Here is a 15,437-nt window from a genome sequence, read left to right as displayed (position 1 = left end):
TTTAAGTTTTTTAATACATTGAGAGCGTTTTGATTGGATCAATTAAAGGAGAGAGAATATTTTTTTTTTAGAGAATTTAAAATTTTTAATGGCAAAATGATGTTTTATTTAGAAAAAATTGCAAATTCAAGGATTTTTAAAGAGAAAGTTTGATTATTAAAAATAATAAATTTTAATTCCCAAAAGCACCTTCTTCAGAAATATAATTGACATAATTATTTATACAAACAATATTCTGAAACAGAAGTTCATTATAATATTTAAAATTAAAAAATGTCCATCCAAATAGACTGAGCATATTGATAATATTTTAAAAGAATCAAAACTTTTTATTTTAGTTAAAGGAATCAAGATATTATAAATGAACAAATTTTTTTTTAATTAGAAAAAACAAAAAAAAAAGATTCCGGACTCCGATAAAAGTAATAGTAGTGAAAAGCTGGAGCGTGCCCTATCCATAGACAGTTGTATTTGTTTCGTAACTATTTGTTGATACTGTTTGTCGCATCGTGGTTAAAACTTGAAAGTACATGGACGGACCACGTTCTTAACTAAAACTAATAAACTATACACATACACTTATCTCCTTCTCTCCCTCTAGTCTAGTCACATGAACCTTTATCAAACATAATCTTAGCCACGTTTTTTTTATTATTAAATAGTACTACTAGTACTACTTATTGATTGACAATTGGCATAGTTTTTTAGTTTTCCTCACATGATGATTTTTCATCATGAATTACTAATGGGTATTGATTTTTTTCCTTTATAAGGATACTATGGAAATTTCCTTCTTTAAAAAATAAATGATCTGTGCATGCCAAAATATCCATATTTTTATTTTTTTGACGTGATTTGATCTTCAAAGTCAAAGCCTCAAATGTGACAATTCCACCAATAGAATTAGGCTCAATGCTTGAGTACCTAAAAACACATTTCTATTATTCATTTCTATAGTTGAAGTGTCCAAATTTTTCTATTGAGGAAAGGGCAACATGAACATGATGGCAGGGTGCTCCATAAATGTCTAACTTTAAGAGTTTATACATATTTTGATTCCAAATGAAAGGGGATTTTTCATGAATGGTGAGGGGGAAGGAAAAGAAGAGGGGTGGATAGGAGAAAAAGGCTAGTGGCTAGTACTTAGTTAGCACTAGACAAAGGGTATTTATGTCATAAAAGCACAATGCATTAATAATAGAAGAGATACACCTGTCATGATATTGGGTATATTGAAGGGTTCAAACATGGGTATCACATGGGGGGATACCCTTCTTATCATATTACTTTGATTCAATTGGTCCATCACTACTGTTGCCAATGCTGCACGAGGAAACATGCCCTTTCTAGGGATAATAATTCTGCCTCTACTTAAAGTATTCTAACTATTCATTATTCTATCTATTATATTCACAATTAGTAATAAAAAACTTTATTTAAGATAAGAGTTCAAGTTACATTTTGAATAAAAAATTTAAATACTTTTATAGACTTATATTTTTTTAAATAACAACAAAAATTAATCTGTCTAACCTTTTTTGAAATTGACATAAGAATTGATTTATTAAATAAAAAAAGTTAGAAATTAGTTTAATAATTAAGATTTATTGAAAATTAAAATGTTTTACTAAAAAATCTTGAAAACTGATTTAAAATATTACTTTTAGAATTTAGAAATACAAGTCATGCTTATATTAATTCTAAGATTAATTTTTTTGGATATTGGATAAGAATTGGTGTAATTCTTTAATATTGAAAGTTATGGTGTTTTACAAAATTTTGGGAGCTATGCAAATTGTCAGATCAATTTTTTTTTTAATTTATAAAGATAATACATAAATTGCGTATTATATTATTTTAATATTAAATTACAATATACAGATTATGTATTGTATTATTTTAATATTAAATTATAATACATAATCTGCATATTGTAAGTGCACAGATTGCGTATTGTCAATACAATACGTATTTTACTTATTGTGCTGCACAAAATATCGTCTCCACAACACTGTAAAATTTTATTTTCTGTAACATTAACATAAAACTCTATTTATTCTTCCATATTAAAATAAAAAATCCCATTAAATTAACGTAATATTTGATAACACACCTAATAATTAATCAAATAATATTCATCAACTTTTTTATAGTGTTTGAAACTCTAGTGTTGTTTAGTGCAGTGTGTGATTGAGGGTACAAAATCGATATCTGCGTCCAACAGGTATCCCACTTTCAACAGTTCAGTTCCTTTCTGGGTATTTCCTGCTTTTGTGTTCCACTTCCAAAATAATATTATTACTTCCCATCACATTTTCTCATCCATCCTTTTGTTTATTAATTTTTCCTCATTATTCTTGCCTCAACTATTTAGATTATGTAAAATTAATGCTTACCGCACATGTTGATATCTCATACTTAAACTAATATTTTTATTTAATATGCCAAGAGGTCACATCAAAGTTTCTAAATACTTTTTTTTTTTTACTTTATATTGATAAGTTCTTTTAATACGTTCATAAATGAATATATTTTGTCCTATCATATTATCAACATGAACTAAATCAAGTATCTGAGTATTATATATTTATATATAAATATAATCTAAATGTCATTAGACAGTTAGCATATATTCTAACAAATAAGAATTAGATCTATGATGTGACAATACATAAATAGAACGAAAAATTTTATGAATGCTATTGTATTCAAATTAAATCAATCATATATAATAATCAATCTAAAGAAGAAGAAAATTTCGGCTAATTATTTTGGTAATAGATGGGAGGGGTGTGTTATACATTAGTTATAGAGAGTTGGTATATTTTTTATGAATACGGAGATAATTATTTTTTTTTTAAATTAGAAACTATAAATTGGAGGCTCAGATTTGGATAGGGATAAAAAATTGAGGGTCAGATTTTGGGTTGAGTAAAAAATTGAATGTCAGTTTTGGATGGAATAAAAAATTGAGGGTAAATTTTGAGTAAAAAACAAAAAAAAGTTTAAAATCTCCCAAATCGGTGGATCTGATTTGCATGTTTCAAAAATTTTTTAATGTTAAATCACAAATCTAAAAGTCAAATTTATAATTTTTTAAAAAAATTAAAATTCCAAATCTGAGAGTCAGATTTGTGATCATTCATACAAAAAAAATTACATAAACTTTTCACATTATTTAAAAATACCACCACAATCTCAATAATAAAAATAAAAAGTGAAAAATTTCAGTTTCACTTATCCATATTTATTTCCTCTTTGCTTTGATAGTAAACTTTTGTCATTAAATATTAGTTACACTAATTGCCAATTGGTCCTTTTTGTGCAATTTTTTCAACTTAGACCCCTCTTGCATGTGATTCTTAATCCTACTACTACTAATAATAATTAATTATCAGGTTTATTGGTGCATAGAATTAGAAACATACATGATACATAACCTAATTCACATTATTGAGTCAAATCCAAAATTTGTCTTTGGAACTGTTGATATCCTCAACCTCAAACAGAGGCAATGAACAGCTCAAATTATTCCCTATATAGACACCAAAACAAGAAATCCCACAAAGTGAAGAATCTTTGCATCTCTCTCTCTCTCTCTCTCTCCTCATTCATTCCTGATCTGATCTGATCTCAACTCTATCCCAGGCCCGTACAATTTCATCCTTATTGTACTCAAAACAATAAACTTTGCACAACCTCGTTCATGTGGCTTTGTAATTCACGCGCTACAGTACATGCCGGCCCAATCACTCTCACACACTCATTTCCTTATTATTATGCCTCTTCTTTTAAACAAATAATTAAAAATGTTAAATTTTGTCTTTGAATATGATTTCATTTCATTTTTAGTTTTCCAAAATGCTTACTTTAATTCTTCAGATTATATTTCATAATTCAATTCAATCTTTGACATGTTAAATTGAATAACAAAATGTAATTTGGAAACTTTATGATTAAAAATGTTTAAACTAAATTAAATTAATTTTTACATTGGAAAATATGAATGACTAATCTATTTGTTATAACTTGTTTAATTAATTTAAAATAATTGGTCAAAAATATCTTTCATAACTAAAATAAGTTCCTGATTTCTTAATTAAAAAATTTGGTGATAAATTATCAAATTACATTTAAATAGTTAAATACTTAAATATCTCATTTAACAAACAGATAATAGTTTCTCTTTTTTTTTTACACTTCCTTAATTTCTTTGTTTGACAATTTATCCTATTTTTTATATTTATATTTTTTTATATTAATATAGCATTTATAACATTTCTTTTCATAGACTAGCATATAAATTGACCACGACATATAAATTAGGCATCATATATTTATTTCGTTTAATTAATAACTTCGAACTTCTTATTATCAATTTTTTTTCAATTATTCTAAGTATATACAAAAAATTAACTATTAAATTAATTATTCATATAAATATATATTAAAAATAAATTAATAATATATAATAATTAATTTAATAACTAATTTATATATATAAAATATTTTTTTCAACATTAATCTAAGACTATTATTACAGTGAAATATTAAATATTTTAGAAAATCAACATTTTCTTTTTAAAATTAAATGATATAATAAATGATATCTCATTAACTTTTTACCACTGAATTTAAGGCATGAGATTTCCTTCATAAATCATTCTAAAGATTGAGATGGGTTACTTGACCTTTTACACACTTAAAACATTCAATGGAGAATCTGTAATAAGCAATATACAACAAAAAATCTATTCTACGTCAAAGTCGATGTGATCACTACCTCACGGCAGTGCACGGAGGAGCGTATGATAAACGCGCCACCACAACTTGCTGGAAAACAAAAAAATAGAAGATCTCGCAACACTCACTCTCAAGTTGATGAAGACCCCCCAAATCCCGGAAACAAAAAATTAAAAATTAAAAATTAAAAAACTACCATCATAAAATTCATTCTTAGAGAAAAGCAGTACCTATAAAACACAATAAAAAGCTGATAAAAAAGAATGTGAAAAAAAAAAACAAGATCCACCTCGAAAACCCCTCTCTCTCTCTCTCTGTTTCTCTCTCTCTCTCTCTCTCTAACAAGAACGTCACTCACACCACCACTACCATCCCTCCACTTCTGTCTCCCATCTCCCCCATTCTTTCTCTCTCTTTCTGTGTCAAATTGTAGAGAGAGAAAAAGAATCAAATCCCTGTATCCACCTTCACCACCACCACAACTCCCTTTTTCTTCTTCATTACACAAAAACAAAAATAAAATTCCCATTTTTTTTTTGTTCTTTCTAATTCCCTTAATCTAATCTTAAACAACAAAGACCCATGAGCTAAACTCATAATCCGCATCCAAAAATCTCGCCTTTCCTCAAAATCAGTGAACCCCATAACGGAAACACACTCAAAAACCAAACCAAGAAAAAGAAAATGAGGGAAGAAGATTCAAACTGGTTTGCCAGATGGGAAGACGAACTACCTCCGCCGGAGGAACTCATGCCCTTATCGCAAACCCTAATCACACCCGATCTTGCCATCGCCTTCGACATCCCCAGTCCTCACACCCCAACCGCCGCCGCCACCGCCACCCCAACCACCCCGAACCACCACCTCCACCACCACCAACAACCACAGCAACCGCAACCACCTTCAAACCCTTCCCCCTCGCATCAGCAACAACCCTCCTCCGGCGGCGACTTCGCCGACTCCGGCGATCTTGGCTCCGGCGCCGCCGGTGAGGAGCCAGCCAGAACCCTGAAGAGGCCCCGCCTCGTTTGGACCCCACAGCTCCACAAGCGCTTCGTCGACGCCGTCGCACACCTCGGAATCAAGAACGCGGTTCCGAAGACCATAATGCAGCTCATGAGCGTTGACGGCTTAACCCGCGAGAACGTCGCCAGCCACCTCCAGAAGTACCGCCTCTACCTCAAGCGCATGCAGGGACTCTCCGCCGCCGGACCCGGCGGCGGCGGAGCGGGTGGCGGTGGATCCGATGCCGCTACTGATCACCTCTTCGCCAGCTCCCCTGTGCCGGCGCATTTCCTCCACCCGGCTGCCGCGGCCGCGGGCGGGAGGCCTAATTCAGAGCATTTCCTGCCGTTCGTGTCGGTACCGGCAATGCACCACCAGCAACACCACCACCAGATGGCTGCCGCAGCTGCCGGTGCTGCAGCGATGCAGCACGTCCAGCTGCAGCAGCAGTTCCATAGGCAGGCATCCGGGCATTTTGGGTCGCCGCCGAACGGGCACTTTGAGCATGCTTTCATGTCAAGGCAGCAGCCGCCGCCGCAGAATCAGCAGCAGCAGTTCAATAGAATGGGTGGAGGTGTGGCTGGATATGCAGAGGATATGGAATCTGCTAATGCATCTGGTGCAAGGAAGGTTCTTACTCTTTTTCCAACTGGAGATGATTGAATTTACCATTTGAAATTTGGTTGTTATGTTCTCTATATAACAAAATTATTATATATAGTACTCAACTTAGTTATCTCTGTTTGGAGACAACGTTGTTTGGTGGTGTAGTTTCGCGTTTGGTATGTTTGGGGTGTTAAGCAAGGAGGTGTTAGTTGTTAATTAGTATTAAGGTGGGGTTAATTTGTGTCTTGGAGTTACTAATTGGTATTGGAGTCTAGGCATTTTCTTCGGATCTAGAAGCATGAGTAGCCATTGTGAGATAATTGGGATAGGTTTGTTCCAATATGGTGTTCTTCCTGTGACCGTTCTGTAATTAGTACCTTGCTTGTTGGTGGTAGCATTCCATATGTTCTGTGTCGGCTCCTGGTGACTGAAGTTCATCGTGATGTCACTTTTGGGGCTGCGACAATGTCTATATAGCTCCGTGTTTGAATCAGTGGTTGGTGAGACTTAGTCCTCTGTTGATTCATCCCATCATTAGTTTTATGGGAATTGGCTGCAGCTCTGTATAAACCACATTGTTACTTCTTGGGAAGTTTTCTATTGGCATTCATGGCAGGAGTGAGCGAATTGCGGCGAGTTCAGTAATTATAGCCTGCAGTTGGCAATAAACTTGCGAGTTGGAAGCGTATCTATTGGTACATTTGGTTGTGAATTCTTCAACTGAATCTGGGAGCCTCTAATGCGGAAGACTTATCTTCTTGCGTGTCAAGTTATGTGTCCTTTAGAGGTGAGTTGTACATTGTTTGATTCTATATAGAAGACTTTAATGCCTGATGCAAGGCGATCTTTTAAAATTCTAATCTTACTCTGTGGCGTTAAATTCTATATGCCAGATGAACTCAAGTAAAACTAGTTTCTTTGAGTTTGTAGGTTTACCCTGCTTAAATGAAAACAATAAGTTCATGTTTTTACTTAGTTCTGTATTTCTTTTACCAAGTCTTATTATTTGATCACTATAATGATCTTAGCTATACATTGGCTTTCTTTTCTAGTTTTGAATGACAACATAAATGTCGACATCGATATGCATACATCTTCATTACTACAGAATTTTGATAAGTAGCCTACACTACACTAAGAATTTTGATGATTGCCATAAATTTTGCTCTGCAATGTTTAAGCTTTCAACTAGCATTACTGTTTAAGACCATGTCACTTTTCACTCATATCTATGAACTTAGAACTAGTTCTTACGCATGGTGTTTCACTTTTGAATTGAAATGGTAAGCTGAACCTTCAGGGTTAGAATGATTTTTTCCACTCAAGTAGTGTAGTCATAGTACCCTCAAGTTCACCTTTAGACTTATGAACAATGTATTATTGTATTTTCATGCCAATCTTGAACTTCAATTTGATGCACAATGAGCAGTAAACTTTTTTTTCCCCAATCATCCCCTTTCAATGATGAATCCATTTCTATTTTCACCATTTTGGATCCTTGAAAGATTAGTTCTATGGTTGAATGGTCTTCCAAAAGTTTGATAATATAATGTTTCATTGTAGTTTCATTGTAGTTTAAGTCCTTCTGTATAGACCATACTTTTACTAATCATTCATACAAGATTAACAAACATTTCTTATTTATACAAGATTAACAGCTTAGTAATTACTAGTTTAATTTTGCTCCGAAGTGAATAAAAAATGCCATGAGTAATATATGCTTTTGTCCCCTTGTTCCTTGATAATTATTGGGTTTAGAAGGTAAATTATCCCAGAATTACATTTTATATTAATTTTAGTCCCATGTTAAAGTGTAAAGTCGCTTTCGGTAGAAACCTAAACAGCCTAATAATATCAGTTGGTGACCATTCGGATTGGAATTTGTCCACTTGCGGATAATCAAGAATCTATATGCTGCACTAATCACCAATCAAATTGCTAATCCTGAGCCAAGACCCAAAGAGTTTATACATTTTTTTAATTAAAAAAAAGATAAATAAAGATGTTTCTATGATAAATCAACTAATTGTGTTAGTTCCTTATCTTGGAAAAGATCTGAATAGAATATAGGAACACCAAGTTCAAAAGCAAAGATAGGCCTATTCCGTTATGCTACCTCATAAGAAAAGTAGGGAATCAACCAACGCAAATAGTGTATAATTTAACATTTTAATTTAGCTTATACTTTATTGTTTTCTACTTCTTTTTTATTCATGTTATTTAAAATATAGTAAAACAAAAATGAAATTTTAATTTTAGTTCATTGTAAGTATAGATATTTTATATTACTGTAAAAAATCATATTAGTGAATCTAATTAAATTATAAAATATGCAAACATGCGCCAGTAAAGCTCATATAGAATGAGTACCTGTAAATTTAAAAAAAATGATAATACTGAATGTTAAACTTGTTAGTGAGATTTGAATGCTATTATTTTTATCAATCTTTTTTTGGAACAATGAATTTTATTAATCTAAAATCAATATTTTTTTGGTGAAGCTAAAAATAAATACCTCACTTGCACAACAAACAAAGTCATCGGAACATTTGACCAATACGACCGAGTAATATTATTTAAATATTTAAAATAAACATTAATTGAACCCTAACATAGTTTAAAAGAAAAAAGAAGATAAATATTGAAATGGACGGTTAGACCAAAATTGAAATGAAAAATAAAATGGATAATGACAATATAACATGAAGTACAATAATATATATATCTTATATGGTTAATGGACCAAGCGTTATTTTTAGATTTAGAAGAGGACCACCAGATATCCTGTTAAATATATGTTGCTTCTTCAACTGGATACAAATACATATTTGGAACAGTTCACATGAGGTGGACCAACCAAATATTGCCACTTTTGACTTGTCATTGAAATAAAAATTTATTACAAAGCCTAGGCCTTAGACTTGGGCTTTCTATTTTTCTGACACCATGATCTGCAACCCAAGATTCCAGCACAACTGCTTCAAAAACAAGGTTGCATTGATACACTGCTAAAAATCTAGTGTTATAGAATAGACTCATGTTCCATTAAATTTTACTAGTAAGTTTTTTAATTTTTATATAATAGCTTTTTCCAAGCTCTTCTATTATTGAAAGATTGATCTAAAAGAAATGGGGAAAAGGTTTAAACCTTAAGGGATAAATTACTATAATATTTAAATTGAATATTCTCATCCCTCTAATATTTTTGTGAATAAAAAGCATAAAATAATGAAATGTTGTTTTAGCTAAATTTTAGTTTATTCTATTAGCCTCCACAACTTTAACAAGGTATTTAAAAACAGCACCGAAACCTTATCACAAATTTAAAGTCTAGAAATAAATCCACTATTTTATATAGACTGTCAAACTAGAAGTACCAGATATGATATCATATATGCTAGTATAACCCATCAAAACTGAAAGTCAAAGACATACTACAACAGCAACAAATGTCTATGATAGAATACTCAAGAACAAACCTAACATGAAACAACTAAACATACTAAGGTAACAACTTCTGCATCCAATTCCATTACTTTTCCCCCTAAAATGTCATCTAGTAGTTTTGTGAATAGTCAAAGCTCAACGGCTGTTGACCAAACGGAGCCTGCAATACAGATACAAAGCCTTATGAGATGAATCATTATACGAAATTAATAGAAGTATATATTGTGAAAATATAAAAGAGAAAACAAGATTCCTTAATACTTGGCAGGGAAGCAGGATTCAATCAAAGTGAAGTAGTGCATTATCATGAAAACCACAGATTTTGAAGATAAACACAACTGTTTGGGATGGAAAGATGTCAATACACCACACAATTTGAATAAACGACACAAGAAGTTGGATAATCATAATGGCCTGAAGTCCAAATCCTTGAGTGGTATGTTATACATAAAATTGCAAATTGCAAAAGCCGGATACCATGCATGAGAACATTGCAAATTGCAAACCCAACAAGTCTATCCAACAAGCTAATTTAAACAACCAAGAGCCAATTAAACCTATGATCTTTACTTTTTCCCTCCTTTTTTAAAAGAAGATTCAATTTATTTCTAACATGTATCGGTATTTTAAAGCTAGTACAGAAACATTTGTGTAAACCAAGTAATTGAATTGAGTAAATTAAACTGTGGCTTACCTGGAAAACAGCATGCCTAAATTGGTCATATGAATGTGCATACATCATTGCAGCACTTGGCCATTGTACATAAGCAACATCCCTAGCTGTTTGATTTAATCCGTTGGCAGCAAAAGGATTCATCATTGGGCTTGATGGAGGACCGTAGCCAAGTGAAGCCTGAGTTTGTGGCATCTGGCCCAACGGATTAAAAGTAGCATCATATTGAGCAAATGAAGGTTGAGCTTTTGGCAAATTGAAAGGCACCATGTAACAGCAGATGTCGGCATATTCCTAGCATACCTGCATCAATAACACATTTCAATCCGACAATAGGCAAATTATGACATAACCAAAAGAAAAGGCAAAACTATTACAGTCAAAGTTGACACCGCACAGAAAGTGTAAACATCACAATACAAGCTATCTAAATTCTTGAATCAAGAGTGCCATCAAATAAACCAGCCAAATAACAAAAATGCGAGCCATCAAGGGCAGGTAGTTTCGAGTGCCATCAAATAAACCAGCCAAATAACAAAAATGCGAGCCATCAAGGGCAGGTAGTTTCTAATTAAGAGCAATTGCAGCCATTGCATTCAATTTTGGGAAAGCTCTCAACTGAATTCCAAGAGAAGTGATAGAACTGACCTTCCATAGCTACGATCATAATCTGGATCACTACGATCCTTTTCCCTATCTCGCAAAATGGCAACTCGGGTAGAACTAATGTCCCTGACACTGTTGCATCTTTCTGGATCAGCCATTGGGATCTTGCTAGCTTCATTCTCATCCTTAATGATGAGAGAATTTTTTACATCTGTGGGGACTGGTGATGATGTATCCCCCGAGTCGAAGCTTCTAGAGCTACTGAAAATACGTGCTCGAGCCCGATCATATTCCTCCTTTCTCTCTTCCACACTTCTCAGTGTGTTTCCTTTTGTCCCAGCTTCACTGGCTTCATTTAAACTAGTTTTAGAAGGCCTAGGTCTAATGACAATTTTTTTGTGCTCCGATTTATCATTTTCCAACTGCTTAGCAGGTATTTCAGATAAGCGAACCACAGGATACTTGCTTTCTGCTAACTTTCTCACCAGAATTTTACTTCCCTGGCCATCTAAGCCAGTGTCCTGAACCATTGTCTGCATACCATAGTGTTGAGCAACTCTGTGTGCAGCCAATCTGAGATAGGACGAAGGGAAATGTGGGAACTCAAAATGCTGCTGATCAGCATTGTTTAGAAACCTCTGGATATCCAGCTCCATTCGCAAAACTGAATATGTAAACATAGAAAAAAATTGACGATAAATAAATATCATCATTTATAAAACATTTGGGTATAATTGAAAAGGGGGAAAATATCCAAACTCAGGAAATGATATGTGGAAAAATTACAGGAACAAAAAAAATCCATCAAATAATAGCTCATTTACTAGAAAACACAAAATCCAGCAGCAAACCACCCAACGCCTATTACTTTTAAGTTATCTGCTTACAAGATGATAAAGTTTTGATCCAAGAAAACATCATTTCAGCTACTCAATCTATAATCCAAAGAAAACCAGTAACAACAAAAAGTACCCCATGTACCTTAGCCAGAAGGGAAAGAATCGGTTAACATTGTTGCACATATATATACACACACTAGAAAGCAAATCAAAATCAAGTTCCATTTATTTTGACAGATCATCAGGGATATGACCTCCACATATATCAACCAAGATACCTTGTTATATGATTAATTATTCCCAACTATCAGAATCCTATTTAAGAATTTGGCGGTTCAGAATTCAGCACCTACCTCAAATTAGAACAATAACTTGAAAGTCTGTATAAAAATAAAATAAGAAATAAAAAATTGAAAGACTGAAAAACAAGAAACACATGGCTTAAGTCAAGTCCCTTGAACCATAATTTTATCTTCAACAAACTTAGGATAATAAGATCATACAGAAATTACATGACAAACACAATTGTGGTTTAATTGGAACCTCAACACCCCAAAAAATTTCATACCATCGCATCAACCGCAAATTACCACAATACAACAGGCAATTACCAGAACAAATCCAGATCTGACAGAATCCAACATAAACATAACACAGAAACAAAACACGAAGAAAAATTGGGATTCTCCTCTAAAACCCAACAGCAAAATCTACAAAAAGGGGGAAAAAATATGTACTCAAAATCATTAAACGAAACTGGTCAAAAGCTAAATCCAGCTCAAGCAAAACTAAGCCATTCAATTAATAACAACAATAATAATGAGGAATCGGAGTGGGAGATTAGGGATTAAGAAGAAGATTAACTGGTGAGACGGTGGCGAGGGTTCTGCAGAGCCTCCACCAAGAAGGGGTCAACCATTGACTCCTTCGAAACGACGTCGTTGCTGGAAATAGACGATGAATCCATAGGTTCGTTCGATTCAGAAAAGGAGAAAAAATCTATAGAATTTAATGTAGGGGGAAAATTCGAAACTTTTATTATTTAAAAAAAAATTGGGTTAAGATTCTTCTTCTTGTTTTTCCTCCTTCTCCCTACGAGGGAAAAGAATCAAAAGTAAGGGTCAGGAGGAAGAAGAAGAAGATGAAGAAGAGGATGAGGAGAAGGATTTGTGCCTTCTAAGCATAGAAAAAAAATAAAAAAGAAAAAAAGAAAAATTAGAACGACGATAGAAAAACCCGACAGCCTCCCTCTTCTTATCTTTCTCTCTCTATCCTTGATAGCATATATATTTATATATATTTATTATTTATCATTATTATTGATTATTGATCATATTTTTATCTTTTTTATAATCCCACTTTTATATTATTCAGTTGGCCCAAATTGTTTTTCTTTTCACGCATTTATTTCCTGGAATATGAAGAGACAAAAAAAAAAAGGGGGTTAGCAAGCCATTTCTCCTCTTCGTGGTTCGCTTTCTATAATTCAAAACCACGAGTTTTTTCTTCTTTTATTTATGGTCTTGTTAATCCGGATCCATTTTGAGATTTTAGGAATCCATTCAATATATTAAAAATTTAAAATCCTTTTGTTATTATATTGTTTTTATTTATCTTTTAAGAACCAATTTTTATCGTTATCTTTTTTTATTTTTTGACCGGATTTTCAAATTACAACTTCCATTGTAGGATAGTATACAGAATAAAAACGGTTTTCGGATTTGGTTTTACCAAACAAGGTAAGTCGACGAATGAGATTAGAGATTTGGAGTTAGATGTGGGATTTTAGATTTAAATGACATGTGCATAAAAGAGTAAAATACAATTGGATTGTAGGTTCAATTCAAATAATATTCTTTTAATATTTTAAGTCATTATACATGATTCTTTTTTTTATTTTATCTTTTACATGGTTAAAAACTTAAAATTGTGAGCCAGTAGATTGGTTATAAAACGGAACTATCGGGGTTTATTAAGGGTGCATTTGTTTTTAGTTTTAAAAGAAAAGTAATTTTACAATTAGTTTTTTTCCATAGTTGAAAATTTTAAAACTTATTTCAATTGAAAGCCAATTTGTGTTATTTTATAAAATTTTATGAAAATATATGAAAAAGTTGTTGATTTTAATATATAAAGAAAACCAAGTTAAGGATTTGTTTGGACGTCATTTTTAGAAAAGATTTTTTTTAATGATCTTTTTTAAAATATCTTTTATAAAAGTTAAAATCAAGTTAAGGATTTGTTTGGACGTCATTTTTAGAAAAGATCTTTTTTTAATGATCTTTTTTAAAATATTTTTTATAAAAGTTAAAGTGATTTTATGTTTGGATGTCTTGTGTAAAAAGATCTTTTTATTTATCAATTATGTATGGATAAGATAAGATCAAAGTACTTTTTGTTCATTTATTATGTAAAAACATCTTTGTTTAGGAAAAAATATCTTTTAAAAAATATGTAAATTATATCTTCTCAAAAAAGATATTTTTTTAGTGTTTTTATTTTTACTATTAAAAATTTGTCAAACACACTAAAAAAAGATATTTCTTAATAAAAAATATAATTGTTATCGATTTAAAGGCGCTCAAACAAGCACTAAGATAAAGATAAATAATTAATTTTATGTTTCTATAAGCAAATGAATTTCAACTTTGTTTCATAAACTAATTTATTTATAATTTTTTTTTCAATAAAGTTATGCGCCTAAATAATTTTATTAACTAAGTTCCAACTAAATGAGATATGTGCATTTCATTTCTAAAAGTGGTTGGTGTTGTCTTCTTAAGTTTTTTCTCAACAATATTATCATCGTCATTGTCCTCATCGTCTTTTTTTATTGTCTTCTTCTCTTGTTTGATTTTTTCTTTTCCTTTTTCTTTTTTCTCCTCATCTTCTTTTATTATCATCATCGTCGTCAATATTTTCATATTTTTTTCTTTTATATATGTTCAAAAAATTATAACACTAAAATTTTGATGTAAGCATAAAAATTTTAATATACAATACAAATTTTTAAAGAATCACATATTTAAAATATTGACACCCAATCAACAAAATATATATATATATATATATAACACAAAAATTTTGGTACACAGCATATAACACAAATTTTTTTATGCACAACATATAAATTTTTTAATGATCGAAATTGACTTATTCAACTAACAAAATATATTCGTAGCAAAAATTTATGTACTATGTGTAAAAAATTTTATGCTATATCAATAAAATTTTACTATGTGCAAAATTTTTGGTGCTATATGTACATATTTATGAATTATATTAATAAATTTTTGTGTTATCAAACAAATATTTATGTACTAAAAAAAATATAAAAAAGGGACACACGATAGCACTTTTTTTTTAAACTTGTACCAACTTAATTAGACTGAATTACAAAAACACTTATATATATAGTATTATTATTTTTTTATACATAAGAACAAACATTTTATTCATAAAATAATCATAGGACACTTATAAATAAGTAAAAGGCATTAAATTTAAGTCTAAAATAG

General features: G+C 31.5%; 2 protein-coding genes across 2 annotated transcripts; one reads left to right on the top strand and one right to left on the bottom strand.

The window, feature by feature from the left end:
* The first annotated feature begins 5,009 nt into the window (after positions 1–5,009).
* Positions 5,010–7,329, top strand: LOC130957945 (transcription factor MYBC1). The gene has a single exon (XM_057884808.1). It carries the CDS (start codon positions 5,428–5,430, stop codon positions 6,409–6,411), a length of 984 nt encoding a protein of 327 aa, XP_057740791.1. The 5' UTR covers positions 5,010–5,427; the 3' UTR covers positions 6,412–7,329.
* A 2,316-nt stretch (positions 7,330–9,645) lies between these two features.
* LOC130955289 (uncharacterized) lies at positions 9,646–13,197 on the bottom strand. The gene is given in 5 exon segments (XM_057882123.1): positions 9,646–9,961; positions 10,496–10,746; positions 10,749–10,777; positions 11,123–11,744; positions 12,784–13,197. Coding segments are annotated over 5 exon segments (1,056 nt in total). The 5' UTR covers positions 12,887–13,197; the 3' UTR covers positions 9,646–9,910.
* Between the last annotated feature and the right edge of the window lie 2,240 nt (positions 13,198–15,437).

The sequence above is a fragment of the Arachis stenosperma genome, chromosome 10 (assembly GCF_014773155.1).
Source record: "Arachis stenosperma cultivar V10309 chromosome 10, arast.V10309.gnm1.PFL2, whole genome shotgun sequence".
NCBI classification, from domain to species: domain Eukaryota; kingdom Viridiplantae; phylum Streptophyta; class Magnoliopsida; order Fabales; family Fabaceae; genus Arachis; species Arachis stenosperma.
Note: the sequence above shows the minus strand (reverse complement) of the source record. Positions and strands in the feature narration are given on the sequence as shown.